The sequence below is a fragment of the Orbicella faveolata genome, unplaced genomic scaffold, assembly GCF_042242905.1.
Source record: "Orbicella faveolata isolate gen_17 unplaced genomic scaffold, um_ofav_v1 contig_25, whole genome shotgun sequence".
NCBI classification, from domain to species: Eukaryota; Metazoa; Cnidaria; class Anthozoa; order Scleractinia; family Merulinidae; genus Orbicella; species Orbicella faveolata.
This window is the reverse complement of record NW_028301553.1, coordinates 3,903,479-3,927,754: the sequence shown is the minus strand read 5'-3', so window position 1 is coordinate 3,927,754 and position 24,276 is coordinate 3,903,479. Positions and strand designations below refer to the sequence as shown.

At 37.3% G+C, this 24,276-nt stretch overlaps 3 protein-coding genes across 3 annotated transcripts; 1 reads left to right on the top strand and 2 right to left on the bottom strand.

Moving 5' to 3' along the window:
- The first annotated feature begins 441 nt into the window (after positions 1-441).
- On the top strand, positions 442-10,612 carry LOC110065479 (uncharacterized). Its single transcript, XM_020772626.2, has 3 exons — positions 442-1,470; positions 4,722-4,776; positions 8,685-10,612. The coding sequence occupies exons 1-3, from the start codon at positions 614-616 to the stop codon at positions 8,847-8,849; spliced, it is 1,077 nt and encodes a 358-aa protein (XP_020628285.1). The 5' UTR covers positions 442-613; the 3' UTR covers positions 8,850-10,612.
- Positions 10,613-14,057: 3,445 nt separating this feature from the next.
- Positions 14,058-15,073, bottom strand: LOC149108615 (stress-associated endoplasmic reticulum protein 2-like). The gene is made up of 3 exons (XM_089293667.1): positions 14,884-15,073; positions 14,694-14,766; positions 14,058-14,541 (listed from the first exon to the last, which is right to left on the bottom strand). Exons 1-3 carry the CDS (start codon positions 14,965-14,967, stop codon positions 14,504-14,506), a joined length of 195 nt encoding a protein of 64 aa, XP_089149793.1. The 5' UTR covers positions 14,968-15,073; the 3' UTR covers positions 14,058-14,503.
- A 995-nt stretch (positions 15,074-16,068) lies between these two features.
- Positions 16,069-24,234, bottom strand: LOC110065478 (mannose-6-phosphate isomerase-like). The gene is made up of 7 exons (XM_020772624.2): positions 24,104-24,234; positions 23,441-23,565; positions 22,691-22,964; positions 22,002-22,130; positions 21,080-21,355; positions 17,614-17,822; positions 16,069-16,823 (listed from the first exon to the last, which is right to left on the bottom strand). The coding sequence occupies exons 1-7, from the start codon at positions 24,138-24,140 to the stop codon at positions 16,614-16,616; spliced, it is 1,260 nt and encodes a 419-aa protein (XP_020628283.2). The 5' UTR covers positions 24,141-24,234; the 3' UTR covers positions 16,069-16,613.
- Between the last annotated feature and the right edge of the window lie 42 nt (positions 24,235-24,276).

The window sequence follows — 24,276 nt, the reverse complement described above, 5'->3', positions numbered from 1 at the left end:
TGTTGACAAATATCGAAGAAAAATTAAAAAGACAAAAAAAAGAAACGTTTGTAGGATTTCGTGACCGGTGAAGAAGGGATGAAATCCGGAGACACTGTTGTTAATTTAGACATATGGCGCGGAAAAAATAAGGTTATACATGCTTGGACGGAAACTGTACAGAAAAAGAAATACGCTTGTTACATAACGGTAGACGAAACATTCAGCTTGCTGATAGTTGTCACAAATGAATGAATAAATGATGTCAGGATGAGTAATTTATTCGGCAATACAGAAGCCTATTTTGGGGAAATTTATAAAATACACAAATGTGGTTCTGTTACGAATTCTTGGATATCGATGAAAACCGCTAACCGCGCTCCCTGAACCTTCGCGGTGAGCTTGGACCAAATATGGCAACAAGCTTTGTGATTGGCTGCCTCGGTCACAGAATAGGACGTCATGTCTGAAGGTTGCTGTGAGGCGTTAGGACGATGGTGGGTCGCCATTTTTGACATGACTTTGTGGGTTGTTTTTGGCTAAAATGGGAGCTTATTCTCCGTAATTTTTGTCATGGGGATTGGCACATTGTTGGCCTATATCCTGCTTTTATTGCAGCGTCCTTAGTTGATTCATGGCTGAAGGAGTCGACAATGACATGAGCGAACAACGACGCGAGCAGGCCAACGTTCCGCATGGCCAGGAGGCGGTTCGCTCGTCTCAAGTAAAGTTTGCTATTCCGGCTACAAACTTGCAAACTGGAGTTCCAGTTCAGCCTACTCTTACAGTAAGTGGCATTGCTACTTTACCGAACCCGGGTCCTATAAAGAAAAAGAGTTCTTTTCAAATTACCAGTGTCACCGAAAGTAAAATTCATAATCGTGGCGATAGTAATGGATACGATGGCGAACTAGACTTAAACGAAAGCGATATAGTGGAAGAAGTAGAAGTGGAGCTTGAACCAGTTCCCGACCCAGCCACTGCGAATGGCAATGGTGCATCTAGGTTCAAAGTAGTTAAAATTCAAAGAAATGAATCTTATGCACGCGGACGATGGAAATGTCACGATTTTCCAGATGCGGAATCGACTCAATCCTCATCGACCAGTGTTTCTACATCAAGTTCAACTAGTATTTCTACTCATCAGTCGAGAGACAGCGTGGAGAAAACGGACTCCCATTCGAACGCAAAGACTGGCATAACAAGCAATTCTATTGGCAATCACATAGCGAGTGATACGGAGACACAATCGTCATCAGAGATCCAAACGCATGGCTCTGTTGTGAAATCTTCAACGCAAGCAAATGAACACAGTCCTATTTCGGGGGAAGCATTTGTGCCCGTGAAAAAGAAGGATTCAGAGCCAAGATTGGGTGTTACTGCCGAATTGGCGAAACAGAACGATTCTTCGGTGGCTAGAATTTCGCCAGCTATTGATAATGTGGACAGAATATCGCTTGAGGGAGCGCAATCGATCGTTGCCTCGGCTAGGTAAGTGAACTGACGAATTTGAACAGCAAGCTACGTGTGTGTACAACGTGGTTGGTAAATTGATTTCATGTCCCTAGTGATTTCTTCACAAGAAAGCGGTTTCGGCTAATTGCTTTCAGATATCTCTTGGGTAGCTTTGGTTTAACTTTAAGTTATTCCCTCACTCTTTTCCCTTCAAAAAGTCCTAAATTACAGCGTCCAAAGTTATTGACTCTCCCAGACTCCATGATTTATTGATGTTCTTTTTCTACAACCAGACAGCTTCGTAATTTGTTCGCGGTTTTCTTGTTCGTGATTTCTTTGTTTGAACATTATATATTGTTCAGTGCCAACCATAGGCAGTGCATCATTTGGCTCACCGTCGTGATCTGCTGATTATCAAGATGGAACGCTACAGTGTTGCAGCAATGGAGTATTTTAAAATGAAGTGACCTACAACGACCCTCCTAAGTGGTTTGAAATACGATTGATTTGTAATTTTGCCTTCTCGTTGTTTACATTTTTTATTCCACGTGAGTTGAACGAAGCTTTAGTTTAGGATTTTACTGCATAAATACTGCCCTGATGTAATATGTTATCAGGGTTCATTTGCTAAATTCTTAGTAGAAAAAATTCCTCGAAGCTACAACAGAACACCAGGGAGAATTTTTGAATTTTTTTATCTTGCATTTCATAACAAAAACTTCCAGATGTAGAGTTTTTCTATGACGGACTGAAAACTCCATCTTCAAGAATGTGGCACTGAACACGAGATTGGAATATGGCAAATTCTTTGATCGGAACTGTTTAAGCTGATCCAATTTTATACAGAAACCAGTTGACATCCGCTTTGAAAATATTTGTGGTTCATAGTTTTGCACTTTCAAATAAAATGGATCCTGTTTTCTGTATTGCCACTGAAATATGAAATGATTCAGTTGCCCTGTAATACTCACAAAGAGCCTCGAGTGCTTGGAATTGAGAAAATGTTTTAGAATTATTCAAACTTGCAAGAGTTTTTTCACCTTATTATCTGTATTTATATTTGTTTACTTCAATGTTTGTTGCAGCTTTGTCACTGGTTTTACTGCGGCGTGTAATTTTAATTTCTAGCTTTTCGCTTTAATGTAGAATTTGATATGCCTGTCACACCTTTACTTACGTGAAGGCACATGGACTGTTTTGTCTTTGAAAATGCAAAATGCCATTACCCTTTGAGCTCAGATGTGAATGTTTGTCCTCGTCATAGTCAGTAGTGTAGAGAAAAATATTCCTTTGCCTTGCTTGTTTTGAGAGAAACTACTGTGCATTGTGGCTTTAAAAAGCTACATTGTATACAGTATTTGTAGATCACCTCATGGTGGTTAATTTTGTTATTTTCGTGGACTAAGTGGTTCATCAGGCATGTTTAATGTGTCACCCTGGTGTAGAAATTACCAATTCTTTCATTTTTGACAGCATGGCAGAAACGTCTATTTTCCTAAAAATAAAGACAAACTCAGTGCCTGAGTAATTAAAAATTTTATTGCTCAACATACATTTTTAGATTGATGTTAAAAGTTGCCCAGTGCAGTTTTAAGTAGGTTGATCTTCCAACATTAGGTATATGCACTTGCTATCATTTTGTTTGAATTTCACTTTCTTGAATTATCTTCTGAAAGCTTTGTTGAGATGCTTTGCTTATTTTTCAAGCTGTGAATGTGACAAAACTAAAGCAGACTATTTGCATGAAACTAATGAAAATTTTACTATCAGTGAGACTGTGCTATTTTTTCCTGTTATTCAGCCAATGGCAGGAAAATGTATATTGTGTCAATTGTTGATCAAGGCAATTTGTTTGACATCAGTTCCAACTTACAGGCAATATGAGCCATAAATGAATTGCTTGACTAAAAAATGCATAAATTATTTCCTCTGGCTGCAATATGTAAACACAGACTTGGCTTTTCAATATTAGAAAATATGAAAACCTGCTTTAAGGTGCAATATCAGTGTCAAAATGTTATTGGTCCTGGAATTCCATCTTGAATGGTTCAATGCATGTCTAATTTATTGGCCATTGCTTTCTCTTTACAATTAAATTTATAAATAGGGAAATAGAAGTTTTAAATACTACCTTGCATTTTGCTGTCATCTACAAGCTATTATTGGCTGGTCTTGGTCCTTACAGTACTTGGATGAAATACATGTTTTCCTTACTGATATGGGTTTAAAGCTACATACTCCAAAATGTCTGCAAGGCAAGCAGTTTTATTGCTGTCTTGGGGGTAACGAGGAAATGATTATACTTCTGTTCCTATTATGATGTTTTCTGTCAATATATACATTATCTCATTTTTGATTTGGTTAGTTCTTAACTGATAGAAAATGTTTTCAGGAACAAGGAAACATGAAAATGGCCATCTTCCTTGAAGGATTTTGCTGCTAGAGCAACAAAACAAACATTGCAAACTTGTTTATTTGATTGCCTGCCAAGGAGAGCAGTTTCTATTTTTGTCAAGGAGGCTGTGTAAATATCCACTGAATTGCCTGGTGACCTTGGTCATTCTTGTTCATACAAAGTTTGAAATCACAATATAACCAAACTTTTCTTGTGTAGTATGACAAGAAATAGTTTAAAGTGTTACATTTTTTGACACCTGCTAAAGTTGTTTTGATACAAGGTGATAATAACAAAAATTATTCCTTGTGGAATTCAATAGAGTTATTCACTGTTGTCTCTTGTATCTCAGCAGCAACATATGTTTCATTTGTTGTCAAACATGTAGTTATTAGTCTTCAGCAATTGCTCAGGTTTTCATCAGAAACTTATCAAAATTTCCTCCATACTTTCAAGGAAAGTCATATAGCTGAACAGGTCATGTCAAGCCATTCCATTAAGCATGCTAATGTAACTCCTAAAGACCATGAATAATACCTGTTTTTGAGTCAAATGTGTTGCTTCAACACAAGCGACATTGGGCCCAGAAAGCCAGATTTCATGTTAACCTCTGGATGTAAACAACCTTAAAAATATAGGACAAATTTGACCTATTCAAGTTAATGGGTTAGAAATTTATTTCTTCTGGTATTTGCAATATTGTTCTTCCTCATATGATTATGCAAAGAAAGCTGTCATTAGTTTTTTGACACTTCAAGGCCAAGGATAATGTGAGCATGGCTGATCACTTTTCTTCAATAATGTGATAAAAGTTATTGATAGTTCAGTATATTAGTTTACTAAATCTCATATTTGAAGTTTTGTTTTCAACTTGTTAATTGTTGTCTTTCAGTGCGGGTGCCAGAGAGGCCGAGATGCCCATTGTGAATAAAATTGCATCTGCAATGGTATGTGTCATTGGAGCCATTTTCTTACATTTTTGTAGTGGAGATTTTGATATATAGTTCTCACTGCACTCTACAGCCTTAAATACTGTTGGAATGGTTCTTGTGGGAAGTTTAATAAATAAATAAATAAATAAATAAATAAAAGATCACTCTTAGGGAAGTTGTGATCACAAATTTCGCTTTCAGTGTCAAAATTGTCACTATGGAATCAGGAGAAAGGCAGACTGGCAATATTACTTGAACATTAATCTAATGGTTTGGTTCTTGTGTTTTTCCCTGTGAAAAACTGGTTTGTCCAGCAATAAAATTTTTCCTTCGCAGTGAAACACAAACCAAACCTTTTGGTCACCAGAGGGAAAATTCTGGTCGCCAATTTTTCTTTTAAGAATCAGAACGAAGAGAACGCATTTGGGGCCACAATGATGGCAATTTTTCCGCTAACGATAAGATTAAATACAAACACACTGATTTTTTATACACCTACCACTGAAAAACCACGAATGAACGAATCGAATGCCGGCCATATACGCAGTTTCATGCAACTGCCAAATGTTTCAAGTCAACTTTATACCTTCTTTTGTCTCTACGTTTTAGAGAAGAAATGTACCCGTCTGAAAAACTGCCATTTGGCTTTTCGCTCTATGTTCAAAACGATCTTTCCTTTCGCGTTCTGTCAAGACGATCGACCGATCGCCAAGTTGAATATCGAAATCTTCCACTGATTTCTTTGCAGATGTTCTCTCTGCACTTTGTAATAAATTACAGAAAAATTTCAGAACATCTTTGGACAACAAATCGCCCGCAATACGTATGTTATGGGAAACCGCTGAGAAAACATGGCAGCAAAGCTTTGCACTGATTGTAGCTGTGAAACGTTGTGGTAGATTTATAATGTCAGGAAAATCGGTTTTATACTTCAAAAGCAGCGGAAAGGTAAAAAGTGACTAATTGGTGGGCGGCTTTGAATTTCATTTTAATCGACTTGGCTGAAAATCAAAGTTTGTGTAATTATCGTGGCTTGAAATAGTTAATCGCCCGCTGGCGACCAGTTGTGAAATTCTGGTTGCCAGTGCAAAAGTTTTAGTCGCATTGGCGACCAGGAAAGCGCAATTTTGGACCCTGGTCAATGTTGTTGATTCTGCAAACCAGGTTGTTTTGTCTGCTTGTGTCTCAATATGTTCTTTGTGCTTGAATTTCATGTTGATGCAGCCCATGTACATGTACATTGTCTTGAAGGGGCAGCAGTACTCTAGCTACGTAGCATATGTCTCAGATGTCACAAAAAAGCATTTATAAACTAATTTAGGAATGTTCAGATGCGCTTATATTTTGTGATAGTTCAGGAGATTTTGAGTGAATATGTGCTATTTAATGACAAAATCTACTTTACATGTCATTATTGGATGTACAATCATGTACGTATACATGTATATGGTGTGCAAACCAAGTGTTGTAATATTACAAGAATGATAATGACAGCATAGGGCCAAGATTGACTCTACTGTTAAGTCACAATTCATTTTATTGTAATTTTTCTGGTGTGGCATGCGTTAAACTGACCGTTGTGATATTACTTAAACTGACAATATTTCGGCTGAATTTATTGATAATGGATTGCAAGAAATTTCAATAGATGATTTTCCTTTGCAGGAACTCTTGTTATTTTTTCTAGCCTGGTTCCTAGTCAGAGTGCTAGGACTTTACTTCTCCCATCAACATAACTGCTTTGTGTACGAAGCTCTGTCTTTTTTTACTTACTGTGTTGGAAATATCAGAAATAAGAAATTTGATGCCAATATGCATGTCTCAAAATCGCTATAAATAACCAAGGTAAATAACTGTGCGAATTTTACATCAGTTTGGGTGAACATGGTCTTTAAAACAAAACCAATGTTTTTACTGTTAATAAACTTTATAAATAGCTTAAACTGAAGTTATCGAGAGTTGTATTTACATGTTTGTAGAGTTTCTCATGCCTTCTAGGCTTTCCATGGATAATGTACTGTGGCCCATGTTGGTATTTGGGAACATGGCTCGTGCATAAATTAGCTCCCCAATTTGCACACTCTTCTTTAACAAGCAAACTGGTCATGACTAACTCATTAACCTTCAAATCTTGCCTAGTACCTTTATTGGACACATCTTGCAACTATCTAGGTTAAATTTTAAATTTGCTTTGAAATCAAAGCCAGTCCAGCATTCTTCCTAATATGAAAGTAATGAATCCATTATTAGAAGGTTGATTTCATCCTTTGTTGTAGTAGTCTATTCTAGAAATGAATGGTTCAATATTCAAACCACAAATTCATCAAAACTCAAATTTTGGTTGGATTTACATGTCTGAGTACATGCTGTAACTGAATGAAAAACCTTAACTAGGTTTTGCATAATTTAGGCTGCAAATATCAACTTCGCCCACAGCTGGAGTTTTCTCATCAGTCTATTAACCATTAACTTTTCTTGACTCTTCTACAATAACAAAATATGATGCAAGACATTTTGGCTTACTAAGGAGGCTTGTTAAGGTCAGTGGCAGAAAAAGACAACTTTTTTTGGCTGAGTTTTTGCCATTTTATTCCAATTATTCAACACATTGTTACATGCTTGTTGAATTAAATGTAAGCCAGACATTAATCAGCTCAAAACTTCAGTTTGGAATTACAGTCGAACTGACAAAACTGTGAACACCTAAAATTTGGCTGGAAGTTTATTGTATTGTAACCAATATCAAGCAAGATATTCAAACCACAGAAAAGGGATGTATTCTATCGGTCATGGAACTATGAATTTAGTTTTTGGTTTTTGTTTTGTCCTAAGATGCACCCTCTGTCTTTATATATTACTGAAAGTCTAAGGTATTGTGCTTCTTTAGCATTGAGAGCCACACCCAGAACTAATAGTGAGTGGGCTTTTGGAAAACAGGAATCCTGCTAACTCATACCGTCACTCAAGTGAAGTGACGATTGATTTGACAGGGCTATAAATGGGGATGATTAAAAGTTTTTGGGTTGCACTAACCTTGGTATCATCTTTGGTTAAACTAGCAACTAGATTTATTTTAGTAAACAATCACAATCCCTTGCTTGGGCCTAGGGATTCAGTGATCTAAAGTCCCTGGAAAGATTGAAGACAATAAATTCAAATGTTTGCGAATTTTGGAATTAGTTGTAGCTAACAGTAAGCACCTCAATTTTTTGCTGTTCCTTCCCAAATAAATTTACTCTAAATTTGCATAGTTAATGGTAGACTTTCATTTTCATCAATATTCCCCTCCAAATAACAGCCCTTCTTAATATGAAAGCACTGATTTGGATCATTCACACTTGATTGATTCAACGGTCGCCCCTGCCAGTTGAACAGTTGCGTTGCGCCGGCACATTGCATTGGTATGTGAAAATCATTTTTTCAAGTTAAAAATATCCCAAATCATCTTCGCTATTGTTTAAGTAGGCTGGAACGGCAATTTTCAAATTTCTTGTCTAACCAATTTAGAGGATTTATTTTGAGACCTTTTGAAACAAAACAAAATTGTTCTCTGATTGATTGAAACTCATTTGTTTTCTTTGGTTTCTGTGGTTCAAAATCTCCCCCCTAATCGGTTAGAAAACAATAAACATTCCAGAGATATTTTTGGTGTTTTGGTTTTTTGAGTTTGACTGTATCAGAATAGGAATATTGAAACAAGTTTGAAATTTGAAATTTGTTATTTGGATGAATGCTTGACCAGTTATGAGAGTAAGGCAAGCAAACCCCAAAAAGGTTTTATTTCTGTGCATTTACCTGTTGTCTCATTTCTTTAACTTCCGTGCATAGAATACTATGCACATAAGAGTACACACTGGTCTGAGCATAATATTTCTGCTTTGCATGTATAAATAGTCACTTATATTTTTTCTTTTTCTTTGCAGGAACAAATTACACAAATTAAGTCAGACCTCCTAAGTGTTGTGAATAAAGAAGTTCAGACATTAAAAGAAACAATTTCTAAACTCACAGAGGAGAATCTAGAACTGAAGCTAGAAAATGAGAAATTACGGAATTTGGTTGAATTCAGAAGCTCGACATCGACATAACAGTGACCTACTCAAGTGACCATCAAGCCTGTCTAAGACAACAGAGACTTGAAAAAAAATCACAGAGGATGAATGTCCTTGTAGTGTTCAATGAAACTTCAGTGAAGTTGTAACTTAAATCAGGAGATCAGCAGTCTTGTTAATAATTTTGACTGTCGTCACTGGAGGATTTGCTTGTGACAAGTCAAGTTTAGACAGGTGGAAGAATTCTGCAGTTTATGGTTCTTTAGAGATGTGCAGCAACATGGCAAGATTGCTGCAGGTTATGGTTCTTAAGAGATGTCAAGCAACATGGCAGGCATTGATGCATGAAATTCCCCAGTCTTACTCAGAGTGTAAGATGGAAGTTTATCAAAAAACTCATTTTGATCACCATCAGACAAGTACTCTGAGTCGCTCAAGTTGCCAGTGTTCCTTATCTGATCCATAGTTTTGTGGCCTCGTGGTGATGAAGAAAAGTTATATGCAAGAATCAAACTGACTCTGTTAGCTTGAATTCACTTCAACTTATTTTTCCTGAGTAAATACTAAAGAGATTATTGCTGGAATAAATTATCTTTGAACTGAAGTTTAAAACCAAGGTGTAAGGCCTTGAAATATGATGGGAATATTGCACTATGATTTGTCAAGACCTGTCATAATAGGAATATTATGCATTACAGATAAATAATTGAAAGCAAAACTTGAAACTAATTATTTTTAATACCAGGCTTCTTGAAAAGCAAGGAAACAATAGTGTTCAAAATGCCATTATCTTGACTATGGTTATTTTGGGTTCTGTGGCCTGTAACTGCAACCTTCAGTGCTTAAGCAAACTACAAATGAAACCATTTTATGCAGTATCAACTTAAAGAATCTCAAAAAGAGCTAAAACTAGTACTTCATTCTTCTTGCCCATAAATTGTTTAAGAACATAATTACATTTAAGGGGTGTTGAGTGGGTTACTTTCAGAGGATTGAAAAGTTTTTTATAGAAGCTTGGAACAAGAGTACAAGCATAGAGGACTATGAAAACATCTATGTGAAATTAAGTGTTGTGAGACATGTGCCAGTTGTTATTTTGATTTATATAATTTAAATTTTGAATGAACTTCCAGACAGAAAGAGATTCAAGCTTTTTTGACTCTATCGACATTTTGGATGTTAAATTTACAACTTCATATACCATTCTTCACCCCTAAAAGATGTTTTGGTGAAAATTGTGTTAAATTTTCAGAATTTTCATTGTATAACAGCAAGGATCTATCAAGCATAAGCTCGACTATTAATGGGCTGAAGAGTGAGACAGGAGTTTCTATTTCTTCAAGTTGTAAGGGCTTGGCCATGACTAATAACACTGTACCATTCTTGGCCATGGGTGCATTGTAGAACAAGATGGCAGGGTTACTGGTAACATGCTTTTGGTGAATGTCAGATCAAGATAGATTTATTTTTCTTTGTATAAAACAAATTGAGAGTATTCGCCTTTATACAAACACAATGAAGGGTAATTATTTTGTGATGAGCTGATTTAACCTATACATGGGACAGGTAAACAGCTGCCTTAATACACATTTGTATTTATTTTGATTGAAAATGTTTAAGTTGTCAAATGACTTATGTAGGTTAGCCTTTTAGTTCTTCAAGTGTTTCCCTAGACTTCTGTTTCGAAATTTGATTGGTCTTGAATTTCATGGCATTTTGGCCATCTTCCTTTACTCAAGGTATAACTTCAGTTAGTAACAATAAAGGCTGATTCCAAGGCAAGGTGTTAGCAAGTTAAACATTTGTTCCCATATTTGCGTTTTCATGTTTCTTTACTTTCATTTGACTGTTGCCATTTTGGAAAGGTTTTTTTGAAAGATCTTTCGGCAAGTCCAATCTTCCTTGCAAGCAAAGAGCAAAACAACTCCACTTCATGTAAGCTGAATTTCAGCTAGCCTCTCATCTGAAAGATGGCATATTTTCAAGGAGGCCAAAGTATTTATAAGTAAAGTGAGTTGCGAGTTAATGAGTCAATAATTTTTTCCAAGACAGTATTCTTGTGGAAATGGTAGCATCTGTCGGGCCATTACCCTCTCCCCTGGGATTATGGACAAACTAAGAATAGTGATTACCATTGTTTATAGCTACTTGTTACCAAGAGTTAAGCTGGGCAGTTTTTTAGACTTGACTGAAGTGCTATTGAGGCTAACCTGCAGTGCCATTTAGGCTAACCAAAATGCTATGTTGGCCAACTGAGCTACCATAAAATTAAAAAAATAAGCCCCAGGTACTATCTTTTTTTTTAAAGGAGCTTTTTGAATGTCTTAGGCCCTCTTTACATAACCCCGAGGTTGCTTTTTACCCCAGGTTGAAACACCGTGGCAGGTAACCCTTTTGCAGTGAAATGTTTATAAGCGTTAAGTTGAAAACAGTAGTCAAGCCAGGTCAGGCCCCCTTGCTGCATAACCCTTGTGGAGACTCGGGTTGACCCAGTGAGAAGGGTTGAAATTTCTTCAATTCTTACATGTAAACAGTGGGCCAAAAGCTAAGCCGGATTGGTACTTTCAGTCAAATAACCATGTTTTCTTTTTTTTTTGTGGTTTGTACATCAGGACCTCCCACCATTCCATTATACTTTCTAGGTTTTTTTTTCATCTTTCTAGCCCATGTTTTCAATTTTTGATTGGTAAAAAAGGCTGGCTCAGGTCACGCTCGAAGCAAACCACACGCTATTGCAGACTGACAACCCAGTTTGGTGTAAAGTGTTTATTTTTAGCCTTCTGTACGGTGATTCAACCCAGGGTAAAGGAGGTTTGTATTTGGAGGGGCTTATAGAAGGAAACTTTGCCTTTCAAGATGGCTGGGCTTATAACCGGAGGGAAATCTGCATCTCCAATTTTCAATGTGCGAAATTAATGGTAATATTGGGGTATTGACAAGAAATTTGTAACAACTTAATCCCTCCGAACATGCCAACTTAAAACAACAGGAATAGATCCTTCCAAACACAGACTGTACATGTATGTCATTCATACGGTGGCTCAATGTAAGATCATGTTCTAGCTTGTCTTGTACAGTTTGGTAATGGTATGTTGATTTGTAGTAATTTATAACTTTCTTCCTTGGATTCCTCTAGCCCAAACACGAGATCCAGCTAGCAGGCTAACTTTTTCTAGACTTGCAGATGAGGGAAAATGAAGGGATAGGATACATCAAAAGAGCAAACAGCAAGAAGATAGAACTTCCTTTTTTATTATTTTTTTTTACTGTTCTAGCACAATTCAGCTATGACCAGTGCTGTACATCTTTTTTCTAGGATTTTTTCACTGACTTAATTTGTCTGAAACTTATTTTAAACTAAGGCATTAACAGGGGGAGGAAATAGCAAGATATCTTGTATCAACTCCAACAACTGAATTTTGTATAAATTTATCTTACTAGAACTTTTCATGGTGATTGTAAAAGCAAATTGGCCTCTGGTAATTTGACTGAAAGTTCTCTTAAAATTAAGTCTTCTGGAGGGTGAATGCGGTGATTCATTCAGCAATGAGCCAGCAATTAGATATCCTTCCTTTTGGGCTATGTCAAATTGGTATAATTTTTAATCACAAGATCACCTTAAATTTATTAAAGAAAACTAAAAACAGTTGACAAAAGTAAAGAAAGACTCAGTAAATTAAAAGGGTGGTAGATTGAGAAAGCTGGACCAATCAGGCTCAATATGTCCCATGCTTGATGGAATTCAACTGAGAAATAATGATGCTTACCATGGAAATGAACCTTGAAGGCGACACACCAAGGGAAGAACAATTATTTGTCCTATTTGACTTCCTAGCTGCCATTAAGCTTGTCACTGCCGTACATTACTAGTAATTTGTTCTTTCAATTACGTAGCAAGATAGATTTGCTCATATCATGCTTTTTCTGCTCACTGCTTGCTAATCAAAAACTGGCAAGTTAGTAATCGACTGGCTACCAGTACAGCCTTGGGTAGGTTTACAACTGCCACCATTTGTCATTGATCTTAGTTATTTACAGACTTAGCCTGATTTCCACTCACTTGCCCCTCATCCTAGCTTAAGCTAACCACAATGCCAAAGAGATACTGTTTGTGGTACTTTCTTGGACCCTGATGACTGGTTGACAGATCTTAATTCAATGTTCTGTAAGTGCACTTGTGACCATGACTCATAATGCCTTGAGGTACAATGGAGTCCTGATTTCTTGAAACCTCATGTTTAGTGAACCTCCCAATAACTTGAACCAAAAGTTGTTTCCTTCCCCCGTCAGACACTGTAGTTTTACTCCCAATTTCTCAAACTACCCGATTTTCAAACAAATTCTGATTTTCCTTGGAGGTATGAAAAAGTGGGATTGATGTCTTTTCACTGTATCAAATATATTACTTTTCACAAGAATGGACAATCAGCCATTCACCCAATCCAGACCAAAAAGATGAGGGGCTTTTCATTTTAGGGCCCTGACCAATCAGGCAAGCAAGCAAGGTCCCTGCTAAGGTAATGAGTGCCAAAGTGAAGTTGGGATTTAAAGTAGCCAAGGCAAGTAAGGTACTGTCTGTGTGTGTATCATGGCAACATTTCCAATTAGCTTAATGGCAGTGGTGTTCAGTAGGGTAGCTGCCGGTTTCGCCCCATGGCGAGTTCGCCCTCACATCGACTCAACTCAATCGAGTTCGCCCCCAACCAGATCGAGTTGCATATAGAAATTACTCTTCGTTCTTTTATCCACTGCCTCATTAGATTACTGGTGGCGAGGAAACTTTGCTTGGTGGCGAGGTGACTTCCCTTGGTGGAGAGTTCATTGATGGCGAGACTCCTTCGTGGCGAGATGACCAGTAACCGTTGGACTTTGTTGCAATGTGCTCGCGAACAAGCGAACAATCATCTAAGCTTATCAAACATACATAGACTGAAGTGGTTCTTCGAAAACATTCAATAACTCGATGACAACTGTGTAAACACCAACACTAAAAGTTGGGGGCGAACTCGAAATAGAAATTTTATAGTGGGGGTGAACTCGGTGGGGGTGAACTCACCATGGGGCAAAACCGGTATCATTCTTCTGTAGAGAAGGATGAACTTCATCTCTCTGCAGCACAGGCCACATGTAGTCTTGATAATTCGATCATTTCATTTTTCAGGACTCAAGCTAGCTGGCATGAACCTACATGTCACCAAATCTAGCCTTCATTTTCTACAAAAGAAAACTCGAAAAGAAACACACTTTTCTACTTAAATATTCCAATTTATTCACATAAAATAGCTCTGTGAATACATTTTAAAGAGATCTCAGGTAGCTCTCCATAGATTTACAGATAAATTCGATAATAGCCGTGGATTTACTTTCATTGATTTTGTTCCCGGCATGCTAAGAAAAATACTACGAAATTTAAGTTACGTGGACCATGGAAAAAGAACCATCGATGATGAAAGAAAGCTAGGGGAAGTTGACAAGAAAAGTCAAAGGTTAATACAAAATCGTCGAAATATGTAGCATACGTCTCGCTTACTCTATAAACTACTATTTAATACAGTTTCGAGAAAAGTTAAACGTTTGAAAGTATTCAGTAGAGTTCAATATTTTAAGCTGATCTGATTTCCTCGCAAACATGTAAGCACCCGTTCAGTAAAATACAGTCCTTTCTGGTCCAAAATTTCTTCAAATTCAGGTTATCCCATCCTAATACTCTGGATGATCTGAAATATTGCTGTAGGAGAAAAGAAAAAGGCGTTTAATTTTAAAATAAGCGCCACAAACACGCAATCTCTCGGATACTATTCCGGTTTTCGAGCGACGCACTTCGAAAGACGAAAGAAAGACGCATGAAGTTATACATTGCAAAGATTACGATTAACTCACCGGACCCACAGACGACGAAAATGAATAATCCAAGAAGAATAGGTCCAACAGGATATTTTTCCTCTTGTGGTCTCTGAAATAGACGGGAAGACCAACATTTAAACGTTACTGTCAAAGTTTCAAGTTTCGAATGAGTTTCGTCTTTCATGGCGTATGAGGTTTTCCTTCGCGAGTTTGAAATACTACTCACCAGTGATTTGGGGACATTTCCTCTCGTCGTAACGTTCTGGCTGTGTTTTTCGTTGGCAACACGCATTCGTTGCTTGGCTGGCATTTTTGGAAGACTTCTTGATCGCTGTAAAACTGCTTCAAAATCTGTTACAACCGAACCACAACAATGCTAAATTGTAGAGGAAGACGAAGCGAACCTCACAGCATGTGACGTAAGACTTTTCCATCGCGCTGTTTGATTGGTGCTCATTCATCATGTGATACGCCAGATGAATAAACACAGCTTTTCTTTCTTCCAGCACAGACCAGAACACAGACGTACAGATTTCCCTCAAATAATTTTTCTTTGACTTCCGTTTGGTCGTAAAAATTATTGTGTCAAGCTTTTAGAAGGATGACGGGGTATTAATTCTTCAGTTTGAGAGTGTTCTTGGACAGATAATTGCGGATCAATGCCCCAAGCACGCGCGTACGTTGGCGTATCTGATTGGCTAGTTTTTACATTTGCAGGAAACCTGGGGAAGGATCCCGGAAGGGGTTGGGGAAGGGTGAGAATCGTGATGGCCTTCACGCCACAGTTGGCTTCAGTACTACAGCTACAGAACTCGTTTGCAAAATGTTACAAGATGATTTTTCTCTTCTTATTACTGTTTCATAACCAGTTTTGAGAAACAGTTAATGCAAAAGTTGTGGGGAGACTGAGTGCTAGAAGTTTTTTTATTCAGAGGCCCCATTACTAGGGGTGGGGGGGGGGGGGGGGTGAATATATATGAGTGCCCCTCATCCCAAATCCCATCAACTCCAGTTGTAAAAATTACCAATTTTCCTACTTCATATTTCATTTTATCTGATCGAAATATCCCATATTTATTAATTTTTACCCAAATATCCTGTATTGTGTTATTTTTTTTTACCTAAATCTCCCACCATATCCTGAAAACCTCTAGCAGGTCCTCTTCAGTTTTTAAAAATGCTTTTTGCATCTACCCCAGGACCTTGTATTTGCCTTGTCCCCCTGTGGCTTTCTCCCAGGCCTTCACGGTCAATTCATTTTGGACATGTATCAATGATGAACAGCTGCTCTGACCCTGCAACTGAAAGGCTGGTTTGCATACCAAGAAAATACAAGTGACTCATGGGATATTCCGTGGTATATACTACGCGAAAGCGTTGTATATTGTGAAAACGTAGCCAGAAAATCCAGTTGTTGGAATACAAAATATTTTGTATTTAGGACATGAACCCTCAGCAAGTAATTAATAACCAGAAAATAATTATTACATACATAATATTATTATGTATGCACAAAAACTAGTGCGAGGTGAGAAAATATAATTAAATGTAAGTTGATCCTTGTACTTCCTGCCTTTTATTAAATTTATTGCACCAACAATACACTATTTAAAGTTATCTAAAATAATTTGAATATCAACATATATATATATCTAGCTCTTTTCTCAAACAGTGGGAAATCCTAAATGATGACCTTTTTGAAGGTTTCTAAATTGAAAAAAGAATTATTATTAATTATTTTGTTAAGTTAAGTTTACAAGATTTTATGTAGCTTTCTTGGTCCCCCTACACTGAGAAGGTAATAAGTTAATTTATAATGCACAGGTTTCAAGTTGATACCATTTAAACATAACTTTAAAAAATTATTAAAACAAAAATAAAAAATGGAAAAACCCTTTGGTTAGCTTATTACCAGTGTGTAGTTTCCATGGCAGATAGATTATTGTTTGTGAGAGCTCACACTACACAGAAAGCTCGATAGATTTCAGTGTCTTGGCCATTACATTTGAAATCAAAACTTGTGTTTGCTGGAATAAATAGCACAGTTCCTCGTGTTGCAGGAATAGTGTTTGCAGTGTTTTCTATAGAACCAGAACCAGATATCAACAAGGCTATGCTTGGTCCATTTAATGCTTGAAACTTATATAGTGGACAGCTTGTGGGAATCTGAAAACAACACAGAAAGTTAAGTCAATTTTAAGAAGCTACTTAATTTCCAATGCTTGGAAGGGAAAGATGGCATCTATAACTTTGACGGCTGGGGATATGGGGACGAGTAATAAAATCTATTTTGAAACAAAACATAAAGTTAAGAGAAAATCTTCAGAGTTGTAATTATTTTGTTATGTCCAAATCCAAGAGAAAAACATTCCCATTTGTGGTTATAGCAGTATATTAGGTGCCCTCTGCTCATTGACACCATGCTATAGAAAATACTACCAATCAGAATACAGGAAAGCCATTGTATAGTCAAGGGTATTGCATCCAACCTTCCCATCATGCGCCACACTTATGTCTCTCTGATTGTGTTGGCCACTGTATTTTCTATGGTAAGGTATGAAATAGTTCAGCAATGCTCTCTCATGGTATACCACTTAAAAGCATTACATATTCCTTTATTTGCTCTTGTACAATGTACAATGTAAGTTTGGTGACGAAGTTTTGGCCTTAAAATTACATTGTTGTCACGGGCAACTTTCCTCATTGCCACTGGTAACAATATCAACAGCTGTGCATCACCTGTCGCATTGCATGTAACTAGTATGCATCAAACTGGTCTAATTTAGGTGATAGTGGAATACTAAAGTTTCCTGGCACAAGTGCTTGACTTAACTCAAAAGTCATACTTACGTGTACTTGGAGGAAGTGATCTTAGTAAAGAGGGAAGGAAAGGGCTAAATACTTTACAGCAGAAAGTTCATGACACAGATAATTTTGGATACTGCTGTCAACTTACCTGAATTCTAGCAACAGCAAAGTCCAGTACAGGGGGATCATAAATTGTGACGTATGGATCACTTGGGTCAGGGTGACAAGGAAATATGTTTTCCTCTTTAGTGCCGCACTTGTAATCCAACATTTCACAGAGGGTCTCCACATCTTTAAATTTTGGTGTCAGTCCAGCCCGGACAACATTGTCACTACATGCCATACATTCCATGCAATCTGAAAATTCAGTAAATGAATATTGACATGCGGAAGAGAATGGGGACTTTATATTACTAAACAAGTACTTATAATAATAATAAGACTGCTCAGACTGATCCTGAGTAAAAATTGTAGAATACAGTAGCTAAAAATGGTTAAGTCTAAAAAAGTTAAAAAAAGTATACAAATACAATAAATCTAAAGATCTAGTTAACAAAATAATAAAATTGCATAAAATAGTAATTTCTTGCAGCTGTTAGTGGTAAACTTGCTCACCAGTTGGGCTGCAAAAGCCAAGATTGGAGGGGAAAAAGTCCACAATGCTCAAAAGCCAGATGTGAAGAATATGTGACCCTATTTTGAAAAAGGTGGTTAAAGGTGAATTGTCAAAATGGCGTTTAAACGCCTTAAAACGAAAGTGTTTAAACCCATTTAAACGCTTTGGATACATGTTTAAACACTATTTCTGCGCGTTTAAACACTCTTTCTGCGCGTTTAAACACCAGTGCAAAATTTTCTCTGTTTAATACTCCGATAATTATATTGTGGTTAGTTTACGAAGCTTTTTTCGAATGAAATTTGCTCATAAATTAGCGGTATTGTCGTGTTTGATTGTGACGAGCGATGTTTCCGATTAAATTAAATTTTCCTCGATTGTGGCTGGAAGAAAGTGAAAAGATTTGCAACTATATATGGTTCGTGTTTGTGTTGGACAAATTTGATCTGCATTCGAGACGTTGGTTGCAATTGAAAGAGACATTACAAGCTCATTCTCGTCAGGATTTTTAAATGAAGGAAAAGCTAAAGAAAGAGATAAGCAATAACAAACGTGTTTTAGGCTAAGGTTGTAAATTCCTTGATTCTATTTAGTAAACATACCACTTAAGATGAGTCCTTTTTATCTCAGGTATCCAAAAAGAGAGGTATATATGTATATATGCAGCAAACATTTGTAACGGGCAGACTTCGCCTTCGTCGCGTACATGTACATGTGCACTGTAATTTGACGCGAACGTACTAGTTCGAGAGTGCGTGCGAACGATCACGAACCCGATTTCTGTCTCAACAATCGCCCATTTTTCGAGGGGAATATGCAAGTTTCTCAATTCAAGCCGAAGTTTTCCACAATTCTTTTGCGGAATGCAACCACCTAAAACTGCACATTTTTGAGCAAAAGCTATTGGCAACTGAACAAAAAAGAATGGACAAGGAGAATTGGGGGCGATAATTGAATTAATCCCGGCTTTTATTACATCTTCTGTAGGAAGCTTAAGCGAGAATAATTTTGTGAATGTAGGAGAAACTTTTTCGTGGTGCATGAAATGCGTATTTTTATTTCCCACGAATTGTGAAAGGAACTTTCTAATTTTCGTGAAACGTGATCTAAACTCCCTGTTTACAACCGTCTTCGATGACCGTGCCGAAACAATTGGCGATTTTTTTGTTTATTTCATGCCGCTCGCAAACGCGAAGACACATTCTTTTTATGTGAGATATTAACCGTGGGAGCAGGCAAATTTTATTGGGTAGTCGATTAATATGACCAATTATTCAATCTGTTGAGTTTGCTTGGAGCAACAGAACAACATAGTAACTGAGAGACAGCAATGCAAGGCAACACGGTTAGCCGATCCAAATCAGCCTTGATGGATACAGAGTTTGTTTTGTTTTCGTGTGCTGACAGCTTGCAACGCTGCATGAAATAGTAAACTTCTTTCAAATAGAAAAAACTGTGGTTCTCCTTTGCATTACAAGCATTATGCTGTGAATTACAGTTTCGGCCCTCTGTTTAACAGGGGAGAAAATTGAAATGTAGTTAATACTTGAAACTCGAGACACTCATCTGTCGCCGTGCATGAATTGAATCGATCACATGGAGAAACGGCCGTCTCCGCGTGATGCAAATACTTCACAAGACAACCAAAGAAAGACACAAACACACAGGTAAATCACTTAGTTTTATGCCATAAATATGAACAGGCTAATTAAAGCACAAAGGTTCCCTGTGATATTGCAAAGTGAAAGTCACACTCATTCCCGCGTGTTGCAGAATTGTAGCAGATTGTACCTACGTGCAAATATTTTCGACAAGAAAATTAGCAACACATTTCTTTTCGTAAATTGCATGAAGTTACGTTGGCGTATTCTCGGAAATGGTAATGTAAAGTGTATTGTGTATTGTCGCTGAAGACTCGTGCATTTGGCTCACTGTATAGACCATAACTTACACTACATTTTTAGTACGATATTAAGAAGCGTTCATATCATTATTTTGTATTTTCACCAAAACAGTAAATTTCCACTTTGACTGAGAATGATGGCGAAAATAAGTTTTACATACCATCCAGTAAACCAGCTTGGCATAATAATTCTAATAACGCCATGATTTCAAAAGGCGTGGGAACGATAATGCTGAATAATCTGTCACAACAGCTTTACTGTTAAATAAATTATTGCGTTTAAACGCTCATTTAAAGAAAACATTCGCCTAAGGAAAAACGCGTTATAACATTTTGTAAACGGGTTTAAACGTTTTTTTAGCCCGTTTAAACGGTGTTTAAACGCGTTTTGGTCTGAAACGTGAATAAACGCGTTTTTCTCTTTTCACCTTTAACCACTTTTTCCAAAATAGGGTCACATATGCAGGGACCAGAGACAATCACAAGGGAAATTGAAAGTCCACAGCAATAGTTATTTTAAAGTCATGAATAAATGTAACAACAATGTACTACGATTATCAGTTGAGTAAGGCACCATGTGAGTTTTGTCACAAAGTTTTAAACTTAAAATTAGCGTTGTCACGGGCAACTTTCCTCATTGCCATTAGTAACATTGCCTGTCACATCGCCTACAATTTCGTGTACTTTGTTGCCAATGACATCAAAGACTGACAAGTTTCCACCAGAAACAGAGCCAGTTCCCTGTGGCAACAACAAAATTTTCATGTTAAAACCTGGTGACCAAACTTTTGTTGCGCTTTATTCAACTGATAATCGTAGTAATATACAGATGGACTGATAGGGTCAAGGAAAGGCATGACTAATATTAGGCCCAACGATTACACAAAGTAATAAACAAAGATGTGATGATCCTGCTTGAGGCTTCACGAGTATGTAGCCTTGTAAACAGGTGTCAGGGATCTAAATTATTTGCATTAAGGATTCAAGCCTTGATCGCAGATGTTATGGAATTATCTTTTGTGTGTTACCAAAATAATAACCTGCATTAACTAGGAAATTAAAACTAAGTAATTTTTAACTTGTAACATTCATTACCTCCTGCCAGGTATGCATGGGGCAGATTTGGACCCAGAAACATTGCTTCACCAGGTTGAAGGACAATATGATTTAGAAAATAAATACAAAAACAACCAACATCTCCTGGGAATTGGCTGTTCAATCTCAAGACTAAGTCTCCGCACTGATCAGAGATGTCATGACCCGAAGATTTCTTCTCTCTAAGTCTCTCCAAGAGTTGATTAAGCTGTTGAGAGACAATATCTGGGTTGCTTGTCATGAGAGCTGCGAAAGCTTTCTTCAGGGCTAGGGAATCTGTCAAAAAACAATTGAGAAAATGATCATAAGACAACCTGTTTAAAGTTGAACCTCCACTAACGGCCACCTCTCTATGACAGCCACCTCTCTAAAACGGCCACTTTTTTATGTCCCAGTGGACATTCACTTATCTTAACCTCTCTACAATGGCCTCCTCTCCACAATGGCAATGGCCTTTAAAGCGCATTCCAATTGCTAAAATAACCACTTGACAACGGCCAGTTAATCACAGCTGGCTGGTGAATGGTGTATAAAAAACCTATTTTTATTGTAAAATGTCACAAAATTTGATCTATTCCACATGTTGTTGGTCTCTGTTTCTATTTGGTTTCTGTTTAATTGACATAATTTGATTGTGTTGTGTATTTATATGCTACAATAAGCAGTTTACGTGAAAAAACAGGTTGTCATGTTACATCCCTACCTCCCCGTAATGGTCACCTCTGTATTAAATGGCCACTTTTCTCTGTCCCAAAGGTGGCTGTTGTGCGGAGGTTTAGCTGTACTTCCGTTGGTAGAGTACATGATAGCAACTGTCTAGTGCTAATTTTCCAACAGCACGTGAGACTAACTTCTCAAAAAATCCTCTGACTTAAAGTTTTCCTGTGGTCCCCATTGTAAAACAAAACAAGCTTCCACAAACCTGAACCACTTGCAAGGGCATTGGCAGCATCTTGTCCAATGACTTCAGCAAATTCTGGAACTGTATTTACAAATTTCTGGATTTCAGTCAGTGGTCGAAAACCACAAAGGCCTTCAAATGGTGTCAAAGCTGTTTTGAATTAAAAGAAAATGAATTATTAGACAAGTACGCTAAACTGCTGTCTGATGCTTATCAAGATAGACCATGAAATTTCGATAATAAGCTCTACAGAGTAGCTACATGATCAGGTACCTTGATTACTGAAACTGTAACACGCCTCTTTACAGATGTTACAGTGTTCAGTTACCTGGCCGATGAATGCAAGCCAGGCTGGAAGTGACGTTGCTTGATACAAACCTCTCAATCTGCTGTTCTTGTTCAGGGTTTGACTTCAGGAAAAACCTTGGGGCCAGCTGGCTTCTAATTTTCAGATTTAGTTGCTAGCAGAAGTATTTTAGTGAAAAGCGTAAAAAGTTAGTCGCTGGTGCAAAAAGTTTGGTCGCATTGGTGACCCCAGCAGTTGCAATGTCAAGCTCTGTTATTTGTTATAAATGTAAACTAGTTGGCATTTAGAAGAATGTGATTTACACAACAAAAGCTGAGTGGTCTTTATCAAAACAAGGTCAGCTCCAGCCTTGCTGCCATTCAAAGGCCAGCACTGTAGAATGGTCTATTACTATGATTCTTACCAATGGCCATCTCTGGTTTATGGTTAGGATCTTTGTATATTTCAGGTCTCTCTTTATGAAGCACAGTTGCATGAGATTTGTTTGGATGTGCTTGAATTGATAACGCCTTGTTGACTGATAACACTTTGAACAGGAATGGAAGTTTGCCATCAAAGGTCTCTTTTACAGTGGGTCCTAGAACATCTAAGTTTGCATCAATCCAGTCAGACAAAAACGTCTCCTTTTCTCCACCTAGCACTGTTGATGGTCCATTTGGATGTGTTCCCATCCAAAACTGTTGAAGATAGATTGAAATAACTTTTATAACAAAATCAACTATCCAGGAGACTGAACATAAGAAGAAAACAAGAAAACAAGACGAAAACAAAACAAGAGCTTGATTTTGGAATAAGATACAATAAAAAGTGGACATCCACTCCTAGCAAATATTTTTCTGAGTAGTTGATAAAATCTTTTAAGATGGTGAAGACAATTAAATAGTAAAGTCTGTATAAAAGCCAAGTGGCCCGTCAGGCCAGCGCTTATCGCTTATTGATCCCAAGTCCAGCGCACTAACCATGATGCCACCACACCACACCGCACCTTCACAGACAATTAAATGTGTGGACTGAAAACATGACTTTGTACTTTGCAGAACAAATTCACCCTTCAAATTTGCTAACTAAATTGTATTTTATTTAGCTACCTATAGGTAAATTAATTGGAATAATGAAAGAAAGATATCAGCCCAGTTGCTGTTACTAATAATACCTCAGAATAGGGCTTGTCCTCTTCAAGCTTAAATGGTGGACTATGTTGAGCAAGCTGGGCAACTGCACTATTAAGGCCAATCTTACCCCAGGCATAACATTGAACTGCGCATCTCAACTCAACCACTGTGAAAAATATAATTAATCCATGCATAAAGGATTAAAAACATCATGCAGGCTTGCATTTGGGTACAAAGTAAATAATCTTCAACTTGCACAATGCATAAAGTTTGAGGTCTAGGCTAAAATAAATAAGAGCATATATAGCTAGACTTCTCCCAATTGATTCAGTTAAGCAGAGATATTATAAGGAATACAAAATTATTGGCCAAGCCCTACAGTTGTCATGGAAATCAGCATAAGTAAATGTATAATTATTTCAAATTATCTGATGTAAGTGAAGCTCACAATTTGAACCTCAAAATGTTTCGGTAAAGTTCTACTGAAACGAAAATTCTGTACCTATGATAGTTTCGTTTCATAGTACAAGAAAAACTTATCAAAAACGGGAATTTTTACGTCTTGCAGTGAACTTACACTACTTGACTGTTTGAATTGTTTCATCGACCAAGAATACCTTCTGCGTTTTCCAATCTTCTCTCAAAAAGTTTTGGCGCGGATTGATATATTGGTATCCAACTGCACCTTACAAGAATTCACTAACCTCCACTGGAGCCAACTGGTACAGCCATATCACCCATTCCGAGGTACAAATATCGATAAATGCCTTGTCAGCGTGACAGAAGTCATACGTGGAAAGTACGATTTTTGTCAGGCGTTCTATGTTTGCCAAGGAAGCGACGACCTGGACCTTTCGGCATCGTCTACTATGTAGGG

What these genes read in the sequence shown, in the direction of transcription:
- LOC110065478 (XM_020772624.2), bottom strand. Translation starts at nt 24,140, where the DNA reads ATGGGTGATATGGCTGTACCAGTTGGCTCCAGTGGAG. An exon ending in ACCAGTTGGCTCCAGTGGAG is followed by an intron (nt 23,566 to 24,103) that starts GTTAGTGAATTC and finishes TATTTTTCACAG; the next exon opens with TGGTTGAGTTGAGATGCGCA. An exon ending in AGGACAAGCCCTATTCTGAG is followed by an intron (nt 22,965 to 23,440) that starts GTATTATTAGTA and finishes TATCTTCAACAG; the next exon opens with TTTTGGATGGGAACACATCC.
- LOC149108615 (XM_089293667.1), bottom strand. Translation starts at nt 14,967, where the DNA reads ATGCCAGCCAAGCAACGAATGCGTGTTGCCAACGAAAAACACAGCCAG. An exon ending in GAAATGTCCCCAAATCACTG is followed by an intron (nt 14,767 to 14,883) that starts GTGAGTAGTATT and finishes CGTCTATTTCAG; the next exon opens with AGACCACAAGAGGAAAAATA. An exon ending in TTTCGTCGTCTGTGGGTCCG is followed by an intron (nt 14,542 to 14,693) that starts GTGAGTTAATCG and finishes TTTCTCCTACAG; the next exon opens with CAATATTTCAGATCATCCAG.
- LOC110065479 (XM_020772626.2), top strand. Translation starts at nt 614, where the DNA reads ATGGCTGAAGGAGTCGACAATGACATGAGCGAACAACGACGCGAGCAG. An exon ending in TCGATCGTTGCCTCGGCTAG is followed by an intron (nt 1,471 to 4,721) that starts GTAAGTGAACTG and finishes GTTGTCTTTCAG; the next exon opens with TGCGGGTGCCAGAGAGGCCG. An exon ending in ATAAAATTGCATCTGCAATG is followed by an intron (nt 4,777 to 8,684) that starts GTATGTGTCATT and finishes TTTTCTTTGCAG; the next exon opens with GAACAAATTACACAAATTAA.